Source organism: Salvia hispanica, chromosome 3 (genome assembly GCF_029641045.1).
Source record: "Salvia hispanica isolate PSC_SH4W2 chromosome 3, Shi_PSC_v1, whole genome shotgun sequence".
In the NCBI taxonomy this organism is placed as follows: domain Eukaryota; kingdom Viridiplantae; phylum Streptophyta; class Magnoliopsida; order Lamiales; family Lamiaceae; genus Salvia; species Salvia hispanica.
In genome coordinates this window covers 14,152,261-14,166,604 of record NC_142694.1, presented here as the reverse complement: position 1 = coordinate 14,166,604, position 14,344 = coordinate 14,152,261, and the positions used below count along the sequence as shown (strand labels likewise).

The 14,344-nt window shown below is 36.1% G+C and overlaps 1 protein-coding gene and 1 non-coding gene across 3 annotated transcripts; one reads left to right on the top strand and one right to left on the bottom strand.

The window, feature by feature from the left end:
• Positions 1-4,349: 4,349 nt before the first annotated feature.
• On the bottom strand, positions 4,350-4,423 carry TRNAR-UCG (transfer RNA arginine (anticodon UCG)). The gene has a single exon. It is a non-coding gene; the product is annotated as a tRNA-Arg (tRNA).
• A 3,267-nt stretch (positions 4,424-7,690) lies between these two features.
• On the top strand, positions 7,691-11,896 carry LACS1 (AMP-dependent synthetase and ligase family protein). 2 transcript variants are annotated; one of them, XM_048118016.2, is made up of 19 exons: positions 7,691-7,934; positions 8,229-8,383; positions 8,476-8,539; positions 8,613-8,702; positions 8,776-8,832; positions 8,919-8,967; positions 9,043-9,119; positions 9,209-9,248; positions 9,328-9,422; positions 9,515-9,682; positions 9,752-9,862; positions 9,936-10,023; positions 10,119-10,185; positions 10,260-10,453; positions 10,513-10,758; positions 10,841-10,980; positions 11,105-11,287; positions 11,440-11,562; positions 11,646-11,896. In XM_048118016.2, the coding sequence occupies exons 2-19, from the start codon at positions 8,232-8,234 to the stop codon at positions 11,691-11,693; spliced, it is 1,992 nt and encodes a 663-aa protein (XP_047973973.1). In that variant the 5' UTR covers positions 7,691-7,934; positions 8,229-8,231; the 3' UTR covers positions 11,694-11,896. The 2 variants fall into 2 exon arrangements, with proteins under 2 accessions (XP_047973973.1, XP_047973974.1); XM_048118017.2 differs by lacking the exon at positions 7,691-7,934 and having other exon boundaries at positions 8,178-8,383.
• The last annotated feature ends 2,448 nt before the right edge of the window (positions 11,897-14,344 follow it).

Below are 14,344 nucleotides of genomic sequence, written 5' to 3'. Positions count from 1 at the left end.
CCAATAACCAAAAACGCCTTATGCCATGTTAGGATTAACCATTACACATTAATAGCCTAACACTAGGATTAATCGACGTCGTAACTAATAAAACAAATGCACAAAATTACAAATACGGAATTAAAATTTCGATATGATTACGGAGAAAATGTAACATTTTATTACATAAAAAACATATTTCAATAAAAAAATGCATAGTTGAAAAAAAAACAACCATCTCAAAGGTTCACCACACGCGCCCCCATGTCTCAATAAAATAGTGCAACGAGCCGTATATATAGAGTTAAAAAAAAAATAAAAAAATAGCGCTAGCCGACCGTTCGTCGATCGCGTCAGCGCAATAGCGGACGAGCGATCGGCTAACGCCACCCCGTCGCACATTCGTCCGTCATGTGTTAGTCGATTGCAATAGCAGACGAACGCGACTCCTGAGCCTCTAGCCGGGCGCTAGGGCGCGCGTTCGTTCGCTATTGTGGATGCTCTTAGAAGCTCAATTAAATTCCCTCTAAATCATGGCGAGTTCGCTTGATTTGTTTGATCAGATATTTTTGAATCACCTCAAATAACTTTCATTCAGTTGAGCTATGTATTCTGGAATAGTCTAACTCGCTTACAGTCTGAACTAAAAGCAACAATTTTGCAAGTGTTTTGTAGGAGTATTCCATAGTTATTGTGTTATGGCTTGTTGGAACATTTTAATATTGTCAATATAATCGTCTAAAGATTGTACTACATATTTATGACTAATTATTGAATATTTTAATTACGTTATCTACTAAGTTGAGTCTAATTTATCGGGTCCAATGATCATCTATAACAATCTGATGACTATTGTGCAAATACTACCTTGTATAGCTTTAGTTTTGTTATGGGTAAAATTAGAGTTATAATAAAGTTAGGCAGGGTTGTGGTCCCCAAGTGCCACTTATACATCGGAGGAATCTCACTCCTATCAATGTTACAAAAAACAAAATACAGATTCTCTTTGAAAGCATTGACACTTGGAAGTCTAATTTCCATTTTAGAATTCGTCAAGTATATTGAAGATCGGGAATCCAAATTCATGTATTACATTTTTATTTTATGTTTATCAATCGTACTCGGCATGCATAATTTATGTGAATCATTAATTTGATTCCAACGTGGAGACGGAGGTCACAAGGTTTATCTTATCTACTACCCCTTAAAATAAATAACTAGAAGGGCACGGTAGTTTATAGCTGAATATAATCAACCTTTTCTCAGTGCTAGTATTTTTTATGCTTTCATTTGATGAGTGTTAGAGCATTGACAATAGAGAGCCGCCCGGACCGCCGAGCGGGACGATGGTCACGACGGCTCGCTCCTATTGGCGCTATTACAACCGCCGAGCTGTCCGAGGATTTCGAAAGGCCCTCCAAGCGACCGCCGTCCCACAATTTATTAAATGTAAACAGCTTTCCAGCTACGACCTTAAATGCTTGCTTGGATTAATGTACAACTGTTGATAATGTGATTCACATTTGTGTGACTTTTACCAGTGGTCGAAGGGTGTCCATCTATATTTTGGGTAGCTCAAAATAGGTAGACTTTCTGGCATACATCTTACTTTTGTGAAGTATATTAAATATACATGAATTGGTCATTCAATTCTACACCTAACTTGGGACACCACTGCATTGGACCCATTAATGTTCTACTTATCATCGTCTCGTCTTGTTAATTCATTGACAAATACATAACTAATAGCTCAAAGTGTGGTACCATTTCTCGTACGTTACTCGATTTTCTTGCTTAAAATTTATGAACATACTACTATGTCTTTGGGTGGTTGAGGTGTCCTTTTTTTGTGCTTGATATCCTATGTAGTCATTTGAAATTTTAGGATGATGCAGTTGAAAATTAATTAGTATGATAATGTATCGATATAATAATATATTATTGGTTTCGGATTTTTGTATTGTGTTGTCTCTCTCGTTTCATTCAGCACATGTGTGTTTAATAGATATATAGAATGGCCTAATATTATCATTTGTGATTATGATGAGATGTAACACCAAAAGCAGTTAAAAAAGTTGTTATGAGAAATGAGTGCATGTGATGATGCTTTCTTGTTTCCTCACTTTATGAGATTATGCATCTATTTCACTATCATCAATTCACATTATGTACATTATAAATTTATAACATTGTTTTATTGGATAGCTATATAAATATACCAAGAACATGGATTGTTGAAAAGAGCATGAAAATATAAAGGAAAATTGAATTCACTAGCCTGATAAATAGCCGTACGGCCGTAAAATTCGGTCTGCATTTAATGTGTACTGATTTTACTAAAATATACTCCCTCCGTCCCAAGATAAGTGATTTGTATTCCTTTTTGGGATGTCCCCACTATAAGTGACATATTTTCATTTTTAGCAAAAATTCATCTCTCTTATTTTATTCTCCACCTACTTTATTCTCTCTTCTCTCCTCTACTTTTCTCTCTCTCATACTTTATTCTCGCTACTTTAACTTATTTAAATACCATTCTTTAAATCTCGTGCCCAAAAGAAGTAGGTCACTTATCTTGGGACGGAGGAAGTAATTATTTTTGTTGTAAAAATAATAATAGAGAGTAATTGATTTCACTTGTATAATGATGGTGTTTTGTAGAAAAAAAATTAAATTATATTGAAGCTTTCGTCATTAATGCTATGAGCGCGAAATAAAAGAAAACCGCTGACATAATTTCAATCATTTTTATATCGAATAATATTATTATTGAATTACTTTTTCAAATAAAATAAGTTCAGTTGCTTGTAAATGCACAAATTATTCTCAAAATTTTGTTGTATAATTATATACTCCGTCTCAGAGAAAATGTCACACTTGAGAAATGTCACGAGATTTTAGGAGATGTTATTTTGTGTGTTAAGTGGTGAGAGAAAATATAATTTTATAATTGATGTGAGAATGAACTTTTTCTAAAAGAGGAAATGTGACATCTTTTGTGGGACAAACTAAAAATGAAAGTGTGACATCTTTTGTGGGACGGAGGGAGTATTAATAGTACGTACACTATTCTTTAGTAAAAACTAATATAATCTTTCAAATATGTTTTAAACTTAGTATAGTTTGATATTCGTTGGTTAGCTCGATTCTCCTAATAAGTCTTATGTAATGTCTAAAAATATAGTAACAATACTTGAAAAGCTTTGGATGATCGCTTCAGTATTATAAATGGTACTCCCTCCGTTTCATAGTAGTGGAGGTGTTTCTTTTCAGCATGGAGATTAAGAAAAATTGTGTTAGGTGAGTTAAGTAAATGGAGAATAAAGTGGAAAATGAAAAAGGTAGAGAGATGAAGAGCGAAAAAAGTAAGAGAGAGTAAAGTAGATGTGGAAAAATGTGTTGACTCTTACTAAAAAGGGAAATGACTCTATTACTGTATAATGTACCAAAATGACAAAATGACTATATTATTATGAAACAGAGGGAGTAAAATTTATTGTTCGGAAACTCTACATTGTAGTATGTTTTGTAATCCAAATTTGGATTTATACACAATGAATCAACAGAAAGGCATTGATGGATCTGAGATAATACTAATTAACTAATACTCCCTCCGTCCCAGATAATTCGTCCCAGTTTTCCATTTCGGTTCGTCCCACATGATTTGTCCCACTTCACTTTTACCATTTTTGGTAGTGGACCCCATATTCCACTAACTCATTCTTACTCACATTTTATTATAAAACTAATATATAAAGGTAGGACCCACATTCCATTAATTTTTTCAACCCACTTTTCATTACAATTCTTAAAACCCGTGCCCGGTCAAAGTGACCCGAATTATCCGGGACGGAGGGAGTATATTAGTACTCTTGATGAAATTGTTGTGAAATGTCGTCTTTACCCTCCTCTATGTAAAACGTCGGGCTTCATTATGTATTTTAATGTACAGTACCTAGTTTTCAATAGAAACAGTTGAACCATCGTTATAGTATAAGAGCGTAGGGGGCTCTTTGATAGTAATACTAATTAATTGTGAATCCAAATATTTGTAACTACATTTAGGCTGCTGGTCCAGTGGTCCACCAATGGTTTCCCATACTCTTCCGTGATGAGATAGGGTTCATATCCTTGATTATGACACACATTAAAACCATGTACTACTAGTATACACATTAAAAACATTAAAAACATATACTACTCTTCTCTACATTTGCGTTTTTCCACTTTAACTATTTAATAAGTTTTTTTACAAATCAGGGGTGCAAAAGTGATCGGGACTCCTAAAATGGGATGGAGAGAGTAATAAAAATGTAGTACTCATATAGTAAATAACAAAAGCATAACAAAAAATAGTTAACTATTTTATTCGACCACAGTGGGAGTCGAACTCACGACCTTTTGATCCGAAGTCAAACGCGCTAATCCACTGCGCTATGCGGTCTAGATATAATTTCAGTGTTTGTTTTATATAATAAATATTCTTCTGAAGTGAATTACAATTGATCTTATTAGTGTGAACAAATAAACATTTTGTTCTCGGTGGCAAAGATTTATGATAAATGTGTTTCCTACCGTAAGAGAATGAAACTTTCAATTTTTAATGTAATTAATATTATCACAGAAACTAAAACTTTATAGGTAAGGTCATTGGTGGATCCAGAAACTTCGGATTGGGGGTGCAATAATAATTAAATCGACTTGAAGATTTAAAATTTAATCGAATTTTTTCCTGTTAGACACTTCATTTTATATAAAAGAAATAGATGATTTTTTTAAGTGTCATTAATTAAAATATTTTCACTATTAAAAATGGAGGTTGTTATATAATTGAGAACATATTTTAGTTTCTAAGAAATTTTAACATTTAAAAAAATGCATCATATTTTCTATATAATTAAGGTCAAAATATGAGCATAATTGAAAACCATAAATATTATTCAACTAAACACTTTTATTGTGTAAAAAACAAATGAGAAAATAAATAACAAAATTATTATATAATCATACATTAGTTAAACACTATCATTAATAATAGTAAATGATTAAATTCAATGATAACACGTAATATTGAAAGTTAACAGTTAATTAATGCTAACGAAAATACAAGACTGAATAGAATAACAAAAATAAAACAGTTAACAAAAGAAATAAAAATACTACAAGACTAAAGTTAACAGTTATAGAATCATACATTAGTTAAACACTATCATTAATAATAGTAAATGATTAAATTCAATGATAACACGTAATATTGAAAGTTAACAGTTAATTAATGCTAACGAAAATACAAGACTGAATAGAATAACAAAAATAAAACAGTTAACAAAAGAAATAAAAATACTACAAGACTAAAGAGTAGTAGTAAAATTTACACCAAGGAGAATCGAACCTGGGTCTTGAACTATCAATTAGGAGAATTTTACCACTAGGTCTAGGCTATTCACAATTTTGGGGATACCGTCGTACCCCTTGTTCTTAACTCCGTCCGCCACTGGGTGAGGTATACATTGTTTGGTGGTTCACAGTAGTATATTTTTCGTGTAAGCAACAAATTAAGAGCATGCATAATCGTGCATGCTTTTCACTATTCATGGGTCTGGCCGGAATTTCATTTATATTTTGTTCTCTATTTTTAACTAAGGTACGATACCCGCAATCATGCTCTTTCTCAAGAACATGTTATTCACTGTTCATGGATCGCACTATTTTATTATGGGATATTGGTCCTTAAAACCATAAATTTTGGTCAAATTTTGGTATTTTCCACGAACTTTAAAATTGGTATAAAATATCTCAAACTTTCCATTTTGTTTCTTATTTCTCATGGCAGGTCAATCATTATATCCAACCAACTTCCGTGTATTTTTTATCCTACGTAGCTTTTTATCCTACTTGTCACAAACCTAAAAAGTAATCTAAAGGGGTAACTGCTTTTAAAGTCACCAACTTTCCGTGAATTCCGCTTTTTCCCACGAACTTTAAAAAGTTCGTGTAATGTCACGAATTTTATTGTCGGTTGCCATTTTCCCATGTCAGGTTTTCTAGTCTGATTCAAACTGTTCGTTTCCTATTAAAACAATGTCCAAATTCTTTTATCTTACTATTGTTATCTTCGTCTTTGAAATACCTTCGCGTGGGTACCTTGTACCCCTCGATCGGAACTCGGATGAAGAAGTTATGGCCATTTGATGAAGGCTGCGACCTTTGTGCGACCTTGTACTATCATAATGGTCATAACTTCTTCATCCGAGTTCCGATTGAGGCGTACAAGATACCCACGTGAAGCTATTTCAAAGACGAAGATAACGATAGTAAGATAAAAGAATTTGGACATTGTCTTAATAGGAAACGAACAGTTTGAATCAGACTGGAAAACTTGACATGGGAAAATGACAACCGACAATAAAGTTCGTGACATTACACGAACTTTTTAAAGTTCGTGGGAAAAACCGGAATTCATGGAAAGTTGGTGACTTTAAAAGCAGTTACCCCTAATCTAAAATATCATAAACATTTTACGATTGTACACGTATAATAAGATTTTCGCCGGAGATATCTTTTTGGGCTGCCATGGAAACTAACAAACAAAATGTAAAGTTTGTGATATTTTAGACCAATTTTAAATTTATGGAAAATACCAAAATTTGATCAAAGTTCATGATTTTAGATACCAATATCCCTTTTATTATTCAATTTAAAAACTACAATTACTAAAAATATTTCATTGATAATAAAATTTCAATTCATTAAAAAAAACTGAAAATGACATTACAATTCCTAAAAATTTAATACGTATAGTACATAATTTAAATCCTAAAATTTTAAAATCATATTAAAAATTTGAAATCATAGTTATAGAAATAAAAAAAATTACTCTTCCAGTGGTGGCATGTTCAAACGAGACATGAGGAGTACAATTGTTTGTTGGTGTGTCACTGTTCTAACGGCGACATACGGGAAGTGTCGGTCGTTTTAGCGACGTACAACATTTGAAATAAAATAGCTATGGAAGAATTGAGGGTCGTATAGTTTGGCCCATCTCGTTACCTTCCTTTAGCTTGGTTCGACCTGTCTCGTCCCATTCCTCTAGACATACTTGAATTGAGAAAAATGTTTAAGCGATAGTTTGGTTTCATGTAAAAATTTTGGGTAATGAATGATGGTATTTATAGATAATTTGGATGAACTTAGGGATAAAATATGAAATAAATTTTTTATAAAAAATAGTCATAAAATAGTCATTGGGATTTTTTTTTAAAAATTTCTAGCTTTTTTTCATATTTACATGATTAAAAATATTTAAACAGACAAAAACGAGAGGGGGTGAAGTGGGTGTCACGTGTGCTTTTGCCGCTGAGCGGTGCTCTTAGCTAAGAGCATGCATATTCTTGTGGAACGGATGAATGAATTTTACCTTATTAGAGAGAGAAAAAATTTTAAAATTAAAAAATGTATGCTCTTATGAAACGAACTAAAAAGGAAAGAGGGTAGAACGAATGAATTACTACTCATTTTCTAAAAATATAGAGAAATAAATAAATAAAAATTACTCCAACATTCCAAACACACTAGATGGATGTGTATGGATGTATAGATAGATACGGAGCGCACATGGTGGGCGTCTTTATCAAAACTATCACTCAACACTACATTCCAGAAATATCTTCTCAAATCCCATCTCCCTTAACACAGACAATTCTATTTTCTGCAATGCAATCTAATCTAACACACCAAGTTTTCATGTCTGTATGCCAAAATAATTGACTGCTCATAGGTTTGTTCCAGTGCTAATTAATTAATTAGTTAGTTAGTAAGTAATAGTACACATGGCCTTAGAAAATGGCAGTTATTGCATTCAATATCGCCAAACTTGCTAGTATAAGGAACTCCACCACGGCACCACCCTTGCCAACAAAGGAACAAAGAAAGAATCGTGGTTTTCGGCTGCTGCTGTAAGTTCATATATATTGCCTCATTTAGCTCAGTTTTCCTTATTTCTTTCTTGATTTTTCTAGTCAACCAAGACTCATTCTGGTGTTTGATATACATGAAAAGTTAATTCATTGCTCCAACTAACAATGTGAAATCAGCTGAGAGTATTTATTTTGTATCAAACAAAAGCATATATTGGTCCTTTCTTGCATTTATGATGGTGGGGCATTTCGAGTTCTTAAGTCTTGCACATTCACACTCTCCCAAAATCACACTTTGGATCATTTTTTATCCTCTGCTTTTACTTCTTGCAGGAGATGATGAAGAAGAAATTCACAGTCATAGTGGAAGAAGGCAAGAAGGGCCGGGATGGGGAGCTCTCCGTGGGGCCCGTGTACCGGAATCCTCTCTCCCAGCACGAATACCCTCCCATTGAGCCGGAGTCCTCCACTATTTGGAAGATTTTCATGTAAAACTTTTTTATGATTTTTATAGTATATTTTTACCACTACATGGCTAGCTCTTTTAGAATGTTGTTATGGATTGAGTTTAAACACGCAGATCATCGGTCGAAAAGCATTCCGATAATAGGATGCTAGGATGGCGCGAGTTGCTGAATGATAAGGTACATTTTTGGAAGAAAAACTTATATTTTCTTGAATTTATTCTTGATGTTTTTTTAACTCTTTGGTTTGCAGTGGGGGCCTTATAAATGGAAGACTTACAGGCAAGTGTATGAAGAGGTTTTACAAGCTGGTTCTGCTTTGAGGGCTCATGGCTATGAACCTGTAAGAAAATCCACACACACACACACATACTACTTATAGCAAATTATTTGATTAAAATGTGCTCACATTTTAGGGTGCTCGAGTTGGAATATATGGAATGAACTGCCCTCAATGGGTTGTGGCAATGGAGGTTGATATCAACTCTTGATCTTCTCTTTCTCCGATTTATTTTTTCACTTTCGTTACATTTTCTCGGATTTACTTCTTTTGTTTCAGGCTTGTAGCGCGCATAGCTTAATCTGCGTTCCTCTTTATGACACACTCGGTAACTTAAACTTCATGGATTTCTGTTTTATGAGTTCTTGTTGTTAATTTACCTGAGAGTTTTGGCGTGGAGCAGGGCCGGGAGCTGTCAACTATATACTTGATCATTCTGAGATCGATGTTGTTTTCGTTCAAGACAAGAAAGTTAAACAAGTAAGCACTAAGACAACGTACACTCATTGCTTTGGCTTCGTATTTTGCCTCATTAGCACCGGATGTAATATAACATGTGTCTGTCGCAGCTCCTAAATCCGGAATGTGTTCATGCTCAGAGGCTAAAATGTGAGTGTGAATCTCTAATTTGCCTAATTGCTTAAGTAATAGTAGTATTTTATTGATCGTTTTCATTTCTCGGATGCAGTGATGGTTTGCTTCACATCATTCACAGAGGAACAGAAGGAGAAGACTGCTGCAATTGGTATTCAAACATATTCATGGAATGATTTTCTTAATAAAGTAAGTTTGTTGGTATGATCCATTGATGATTCTTGTTGGTGAAACTGCTGTGTGTGTTGGGCATTTTTTCGACTGAATTCTGATTGCTTCAGGGGAAAGACAATCCGTGCAAGGTGTCACCACCCGAGCCGGATACCATATGCACGATCATGTACACGAGTGGCACGAGTGGTGATCCGAAAGGAGTTGTTCTGACTCACGAAAACGTGGTGACCAACATAAAAGGAGTCGATCTCTTCATGGAGCAGTTTGAAGACAAAGTGAGTTCTGTTTTAATCATTTCTTTTCTTGCTGCTGAGTTTCAAATTTTGATGATTCTTGATGTATAGATGACCACGGACGATGTGTATATATCGTTCCTGCCCCTCGCTCACATCCTTGATCGAATGATCGAAGAGTATTTCTTCCACAAGGGTGCTTCTGTTGGCTACTATCATGGGGTTAGTTAACTCTCTCCCTCTCTCTCTTTCTCTCATGCCATGACCTGATATCTGATGTCTTTTCGAAACGAAGGAAATCAATGAGATTAGGGATGACTTGATAGAGCTGAAGCCGACGTTTCTGGCAGGTGTTCCAAGAGTTTTCGAGCGAATTCATGAAGGCAAGAGATGTTTACTTTTACTTTTACTTTTATGCATTTAACTCAGCTGTGGTGCTTAGCAACCTCTGTCTCTCTCTCTCTCTCTCTCTCTTCAGGAGTGTTGAAAGCACTTGAAGATCTCAACTGGAGGAGGAGGGGAATTTTCCACTTGCTTTACAGATAGTAATGACTTCAACTATTATATTAATCTTGTTGAATTTATGGTAGTACTAATAAGTTTTCATGTTGTGTTGCAGCAAGCTTCACTGGATGAACAAAGGGTACAAACAGAAGGACGCGTCGCCCTTGGCCGATTTCATAGCTTTCAGGAAGGTCAAGAGCAGGCTAGGCGGGAGGCTGCGTCTCATAGTCTCAGGGGGCGCCCCGTTGAGCAGTGAGGTGGAGGAGTTCCTTAGGGTCACCTCCTGTGCTTTTGTTACACAAGGATATGGTAGGAACTTTATATTTTTTTCGTAGTTTTCAATGAGTATAACAACAAGTAATGTGCAGGTTTAACGGAGAGTTGTGGGCTGTCGACCCTTGGCTACCCGGACGAGATGTCCATGGTGGGAGCAGTCGGGTCAACATTCGTTTACACTGAGCTGCGACTGGAGGAGGTTCCAGAGATGGGGTATGACCCTCTCGGGGAGCCTTCTCGTGGCGAGATATGCCTTAAGCCCAAGTCTCCGTTTGTCGGTTACTACAAGAACCCGGAATTGACACAAGAAGCAGTGATAGATGGATGGTTCCACACAGGTTTTTTGTTGCATACATGAAAGTATAGGTCAATTATATGGTTATAAAACTTATCTGATATCTTACTTTGTTTATGATTCAGGTGACATAGGAGAGATGATGCCTAATGGAGTAATAAAAATCATTGATAGGAAGAAGAATCTGATCAAGCTCTCTCAAGGAGAGTATGTTGCTCTTGAACATCTTGAAAAAGTTTATGGTATTACACCTATTGCTGAAGATGTAAGCCTTCCTACAACGTCTCGAACCCGAGACCTCTTCGTTGTGAAAATGAGAGGTCTCGGGTTCAATCTTATCTTGTGTTAAATATGCGATTATCTAAATGTGGAATGGTTGTTCCCTCCAGATATGGGTGTTCGGAGATAGCTTCAAGTCGATGCTGGTGGCGGTGGTGGTTCCAAACGAAGAAAACACGACGAAATGGGCACAAAAGAATGGGTACAAAGGGTCGTTTTTAGACCTATGCATCCTTGATCAACTCAATGAGTATATTCTTCTTGAGCTCAAGGCTACGGCCGAGAGAAACAAGGTTAGTCTCGATTTTAGGAACTTTATTAGCAGTGGCGTATCCACATAGGAACAAGAGCCCAAGAAAGCCCAATAATGTATCGAGATCTCTTCAAAGTCGCTATAATTATTTATCGATGTTTTACTAATATTGGTTTTGTTGGATGGAAACAGTTGAGAGGATTTGAGTATATCAAAGGTGTAATTATAGAGCCTCAGCTATTCGAATTATCTGAAAAGGAATTGGTGACTGCAACATTGAAGAAAAGGAGAGACAGACTGCTCAAGCTGTACAAGGTAAAAATGCTGCATTCATATAAAATGAACTAAGTTTGTGAATTACCAAACGAAATCTTATTATACAATATTGTAATTTGCAGGTGGAGATTGACTCTCTTTATAAAAAATTAAGTGGATCCAAGTCATAAATTTGGACACTGCAGCAGCATTATGCAGCCTCTACTATTTATATAAATATTGTGTGCTTCGCTACATTTCTCTTCGATTTGAATTTCAAGATCGTAAACATTGTGATTTTTGAAAAGAGGCCAGCAGCCAGCGTTCCCTTTGTTAAATTACGGCATAAAATATTTAAATTCGCTTTAATTTGATATTCCCAATATGAGCCTAATATTATTGTTTCTACTTACTAGTTAGTTTCACAAAAATCAAAGATGTACACTACATCCACAACTATTTGCATCAACCAAAGATGTGTATCCACGACGAGCATCTCCATCCGTACTCTCATTTAATAGTACGAAGGTGGGCCCGGACCCACTTTTACTCCATGTCCTTAGGTAAGAGCATAACTCCCACATCCATGCTCTTCCGCAAGGACAAGCTTAAGGGTCCCAACATTCTATTATTCAATTTAAATACTTCAATTACTAAAAACATTTCTACAATATAAAAATAGAGTAAAATATAAAATGACATAATCAAATCCTAAAAAATAAAAGTTACATAATTAAAATACTAAAAAATAAAAATATATAATTAAATCCTAGAAAATAAAAAATACATAATTAAATTCAATAAATTTAAAAGACTCACTACTCGTTGCCGAATTTCGCCCAAATGTGTTTGATTAGGTCTTTTTTGTAGCTCAATGAGGGTTCTTGTATCGCGCATTGTGTGTCTTGTTTCGATCCTCTCGTCCATCGTCGTATGCACACCTCGGCGTGGGTGAGACCTCGCGGTTGAGCTTCTAGCTTCATCCTCGTCATAAAAGTTAGCCGTCATCGGTCCTTCGTCAGCTATAATCATGTTGTGCAAGATAATACACGTGTACATGATATCGGCGATATTCTTAACGTACCACAGCCGAGACGGGGCCTTCACAATGTTGAATCGGCCTTGAAGGACCCCAAAAGCTCTTTCGACGTCTTTCCGAGCAGACTTTTAACGCTGCGCAAAAAGAATCTGTCTCGGGTCAATCTTCACAAAAGTCAATCACCTTAGGTAGATACCATCGGCGAGATAATAACTCATGTGGTATGCATTTCCGTTGACGGTGAAGTCGATCGCCAGTGCTACACCATTCAAACATCATCGAAGAGTGGTGAAGAATAGAGCACGTTCAAGTCGTTGTTGGATCCGGCAACACCGAAATATGCATGTCAAATCCATAGGCGGTAGTCGGCGACCGCTTCAAGGATAAGCGTTGGGCCGCCGCGTTTGTGGCCGCTTAAGTATTGCCCCCTCCAAGCAGTCGGGCAATTCTTCCACTTCTAATGCATGCAGTCAATGCTGCCTAGCATACCGGGAAAACCGTGGACTGTTTTGTGAAGATGAAGCAACCGTTGACAATCTTCGGTGGTGGGTGCCCGAAGGAATTCCTCGCCGAAAGTAGAACGAACACCGTCGCAAAAATTTTGAGGTATAGGATTCCAGTTGACTCACCCACATGCAAATACTCGTCGAAGAGGTCAGCCGTTTGTCCAGTAGCAAGTTGTCGAATGGCATAAGTACACTTTTGCAACGCTGAGAGACTTTGCTGACCAGTTGCGTCTATATCTAATTGAAAGTATTCAACATGGGAGGACAATGTGTTGACAATACGCGTAAACAACCGTTTTGACATGCGAAAACGGCGCCTAAAGTAATCTTCTGGAAATCGCGGCTGGTCGAAAAAATAGTCGGCAACGAGCCTTTCGTTGGCTCCCTCCCGATCACGACGGATGTAGCGGCGAGTTGATCTAGTTGGTCAAGGAGGAGGGGCGGGGGTATTGGCGGCGACATAGGCTTCATAGGCGGCACGATATTGTTCCTGGTATTCTTGTTCTTCGCGCTCTGCTTCCACATGAGATCGGTGAAATCCATTTTTGAATTTTTTTTAGAGAGAGTTTGAGTAAGAGAGGAAGATGTAGATGATTAGTATGAAAAAATATGAATGAGAGATAATTTGATGTGAAAAGTGGATGATGAATGTGTGTATTTATAGATGATTTTGGTATATAAAAAAATAAAAAAAAACATCCATAAACAGCTCTATTTTTTGGGATCTAAATTTTCTTTTTTTTAAAATATTATTTTCCAATTTTTTTAAAAAGAAAAAGAAAAAATCAAATTTGCCAAAGGCTTTGCCGTTGGCCAATCGCAGCCCGCCACGTAAGGCTGCTCAGCGGCACGGACGTGCTCTTATTTAAGAGTAGCGTCGTGCCGCTGGCACGGACGAACGGCTTGCGGCAGCGGACGGCGGTGGGGCGTGCCACTGGCACGGACGGACACGCCCCCGCTGCGGATACTCTGAGACCAATATGAATCATTTACTATAAATATATCATTCGTATTAAATGAACTTCATGGAGTATGATTCTACTAAGAATATAGTAGAATGAATGACGCCATAAACAATTGTGAAATGTCGTTTGATAAGTCGAATACAAATCTTAATAAATTAAAATTTAAAAGAGAACTTTAAATAAAAACTTATATAATTAATTATAAAAGTAAATAAATATCAAAATAACTCAAAGAATTTCAGAAACCCCAACTTGAAAAGGGGAAGGAAATTAAATTAATTAGTTTCAACCATTTATGCATCATTGCAAGATATAAATATCCGAAAAATAAA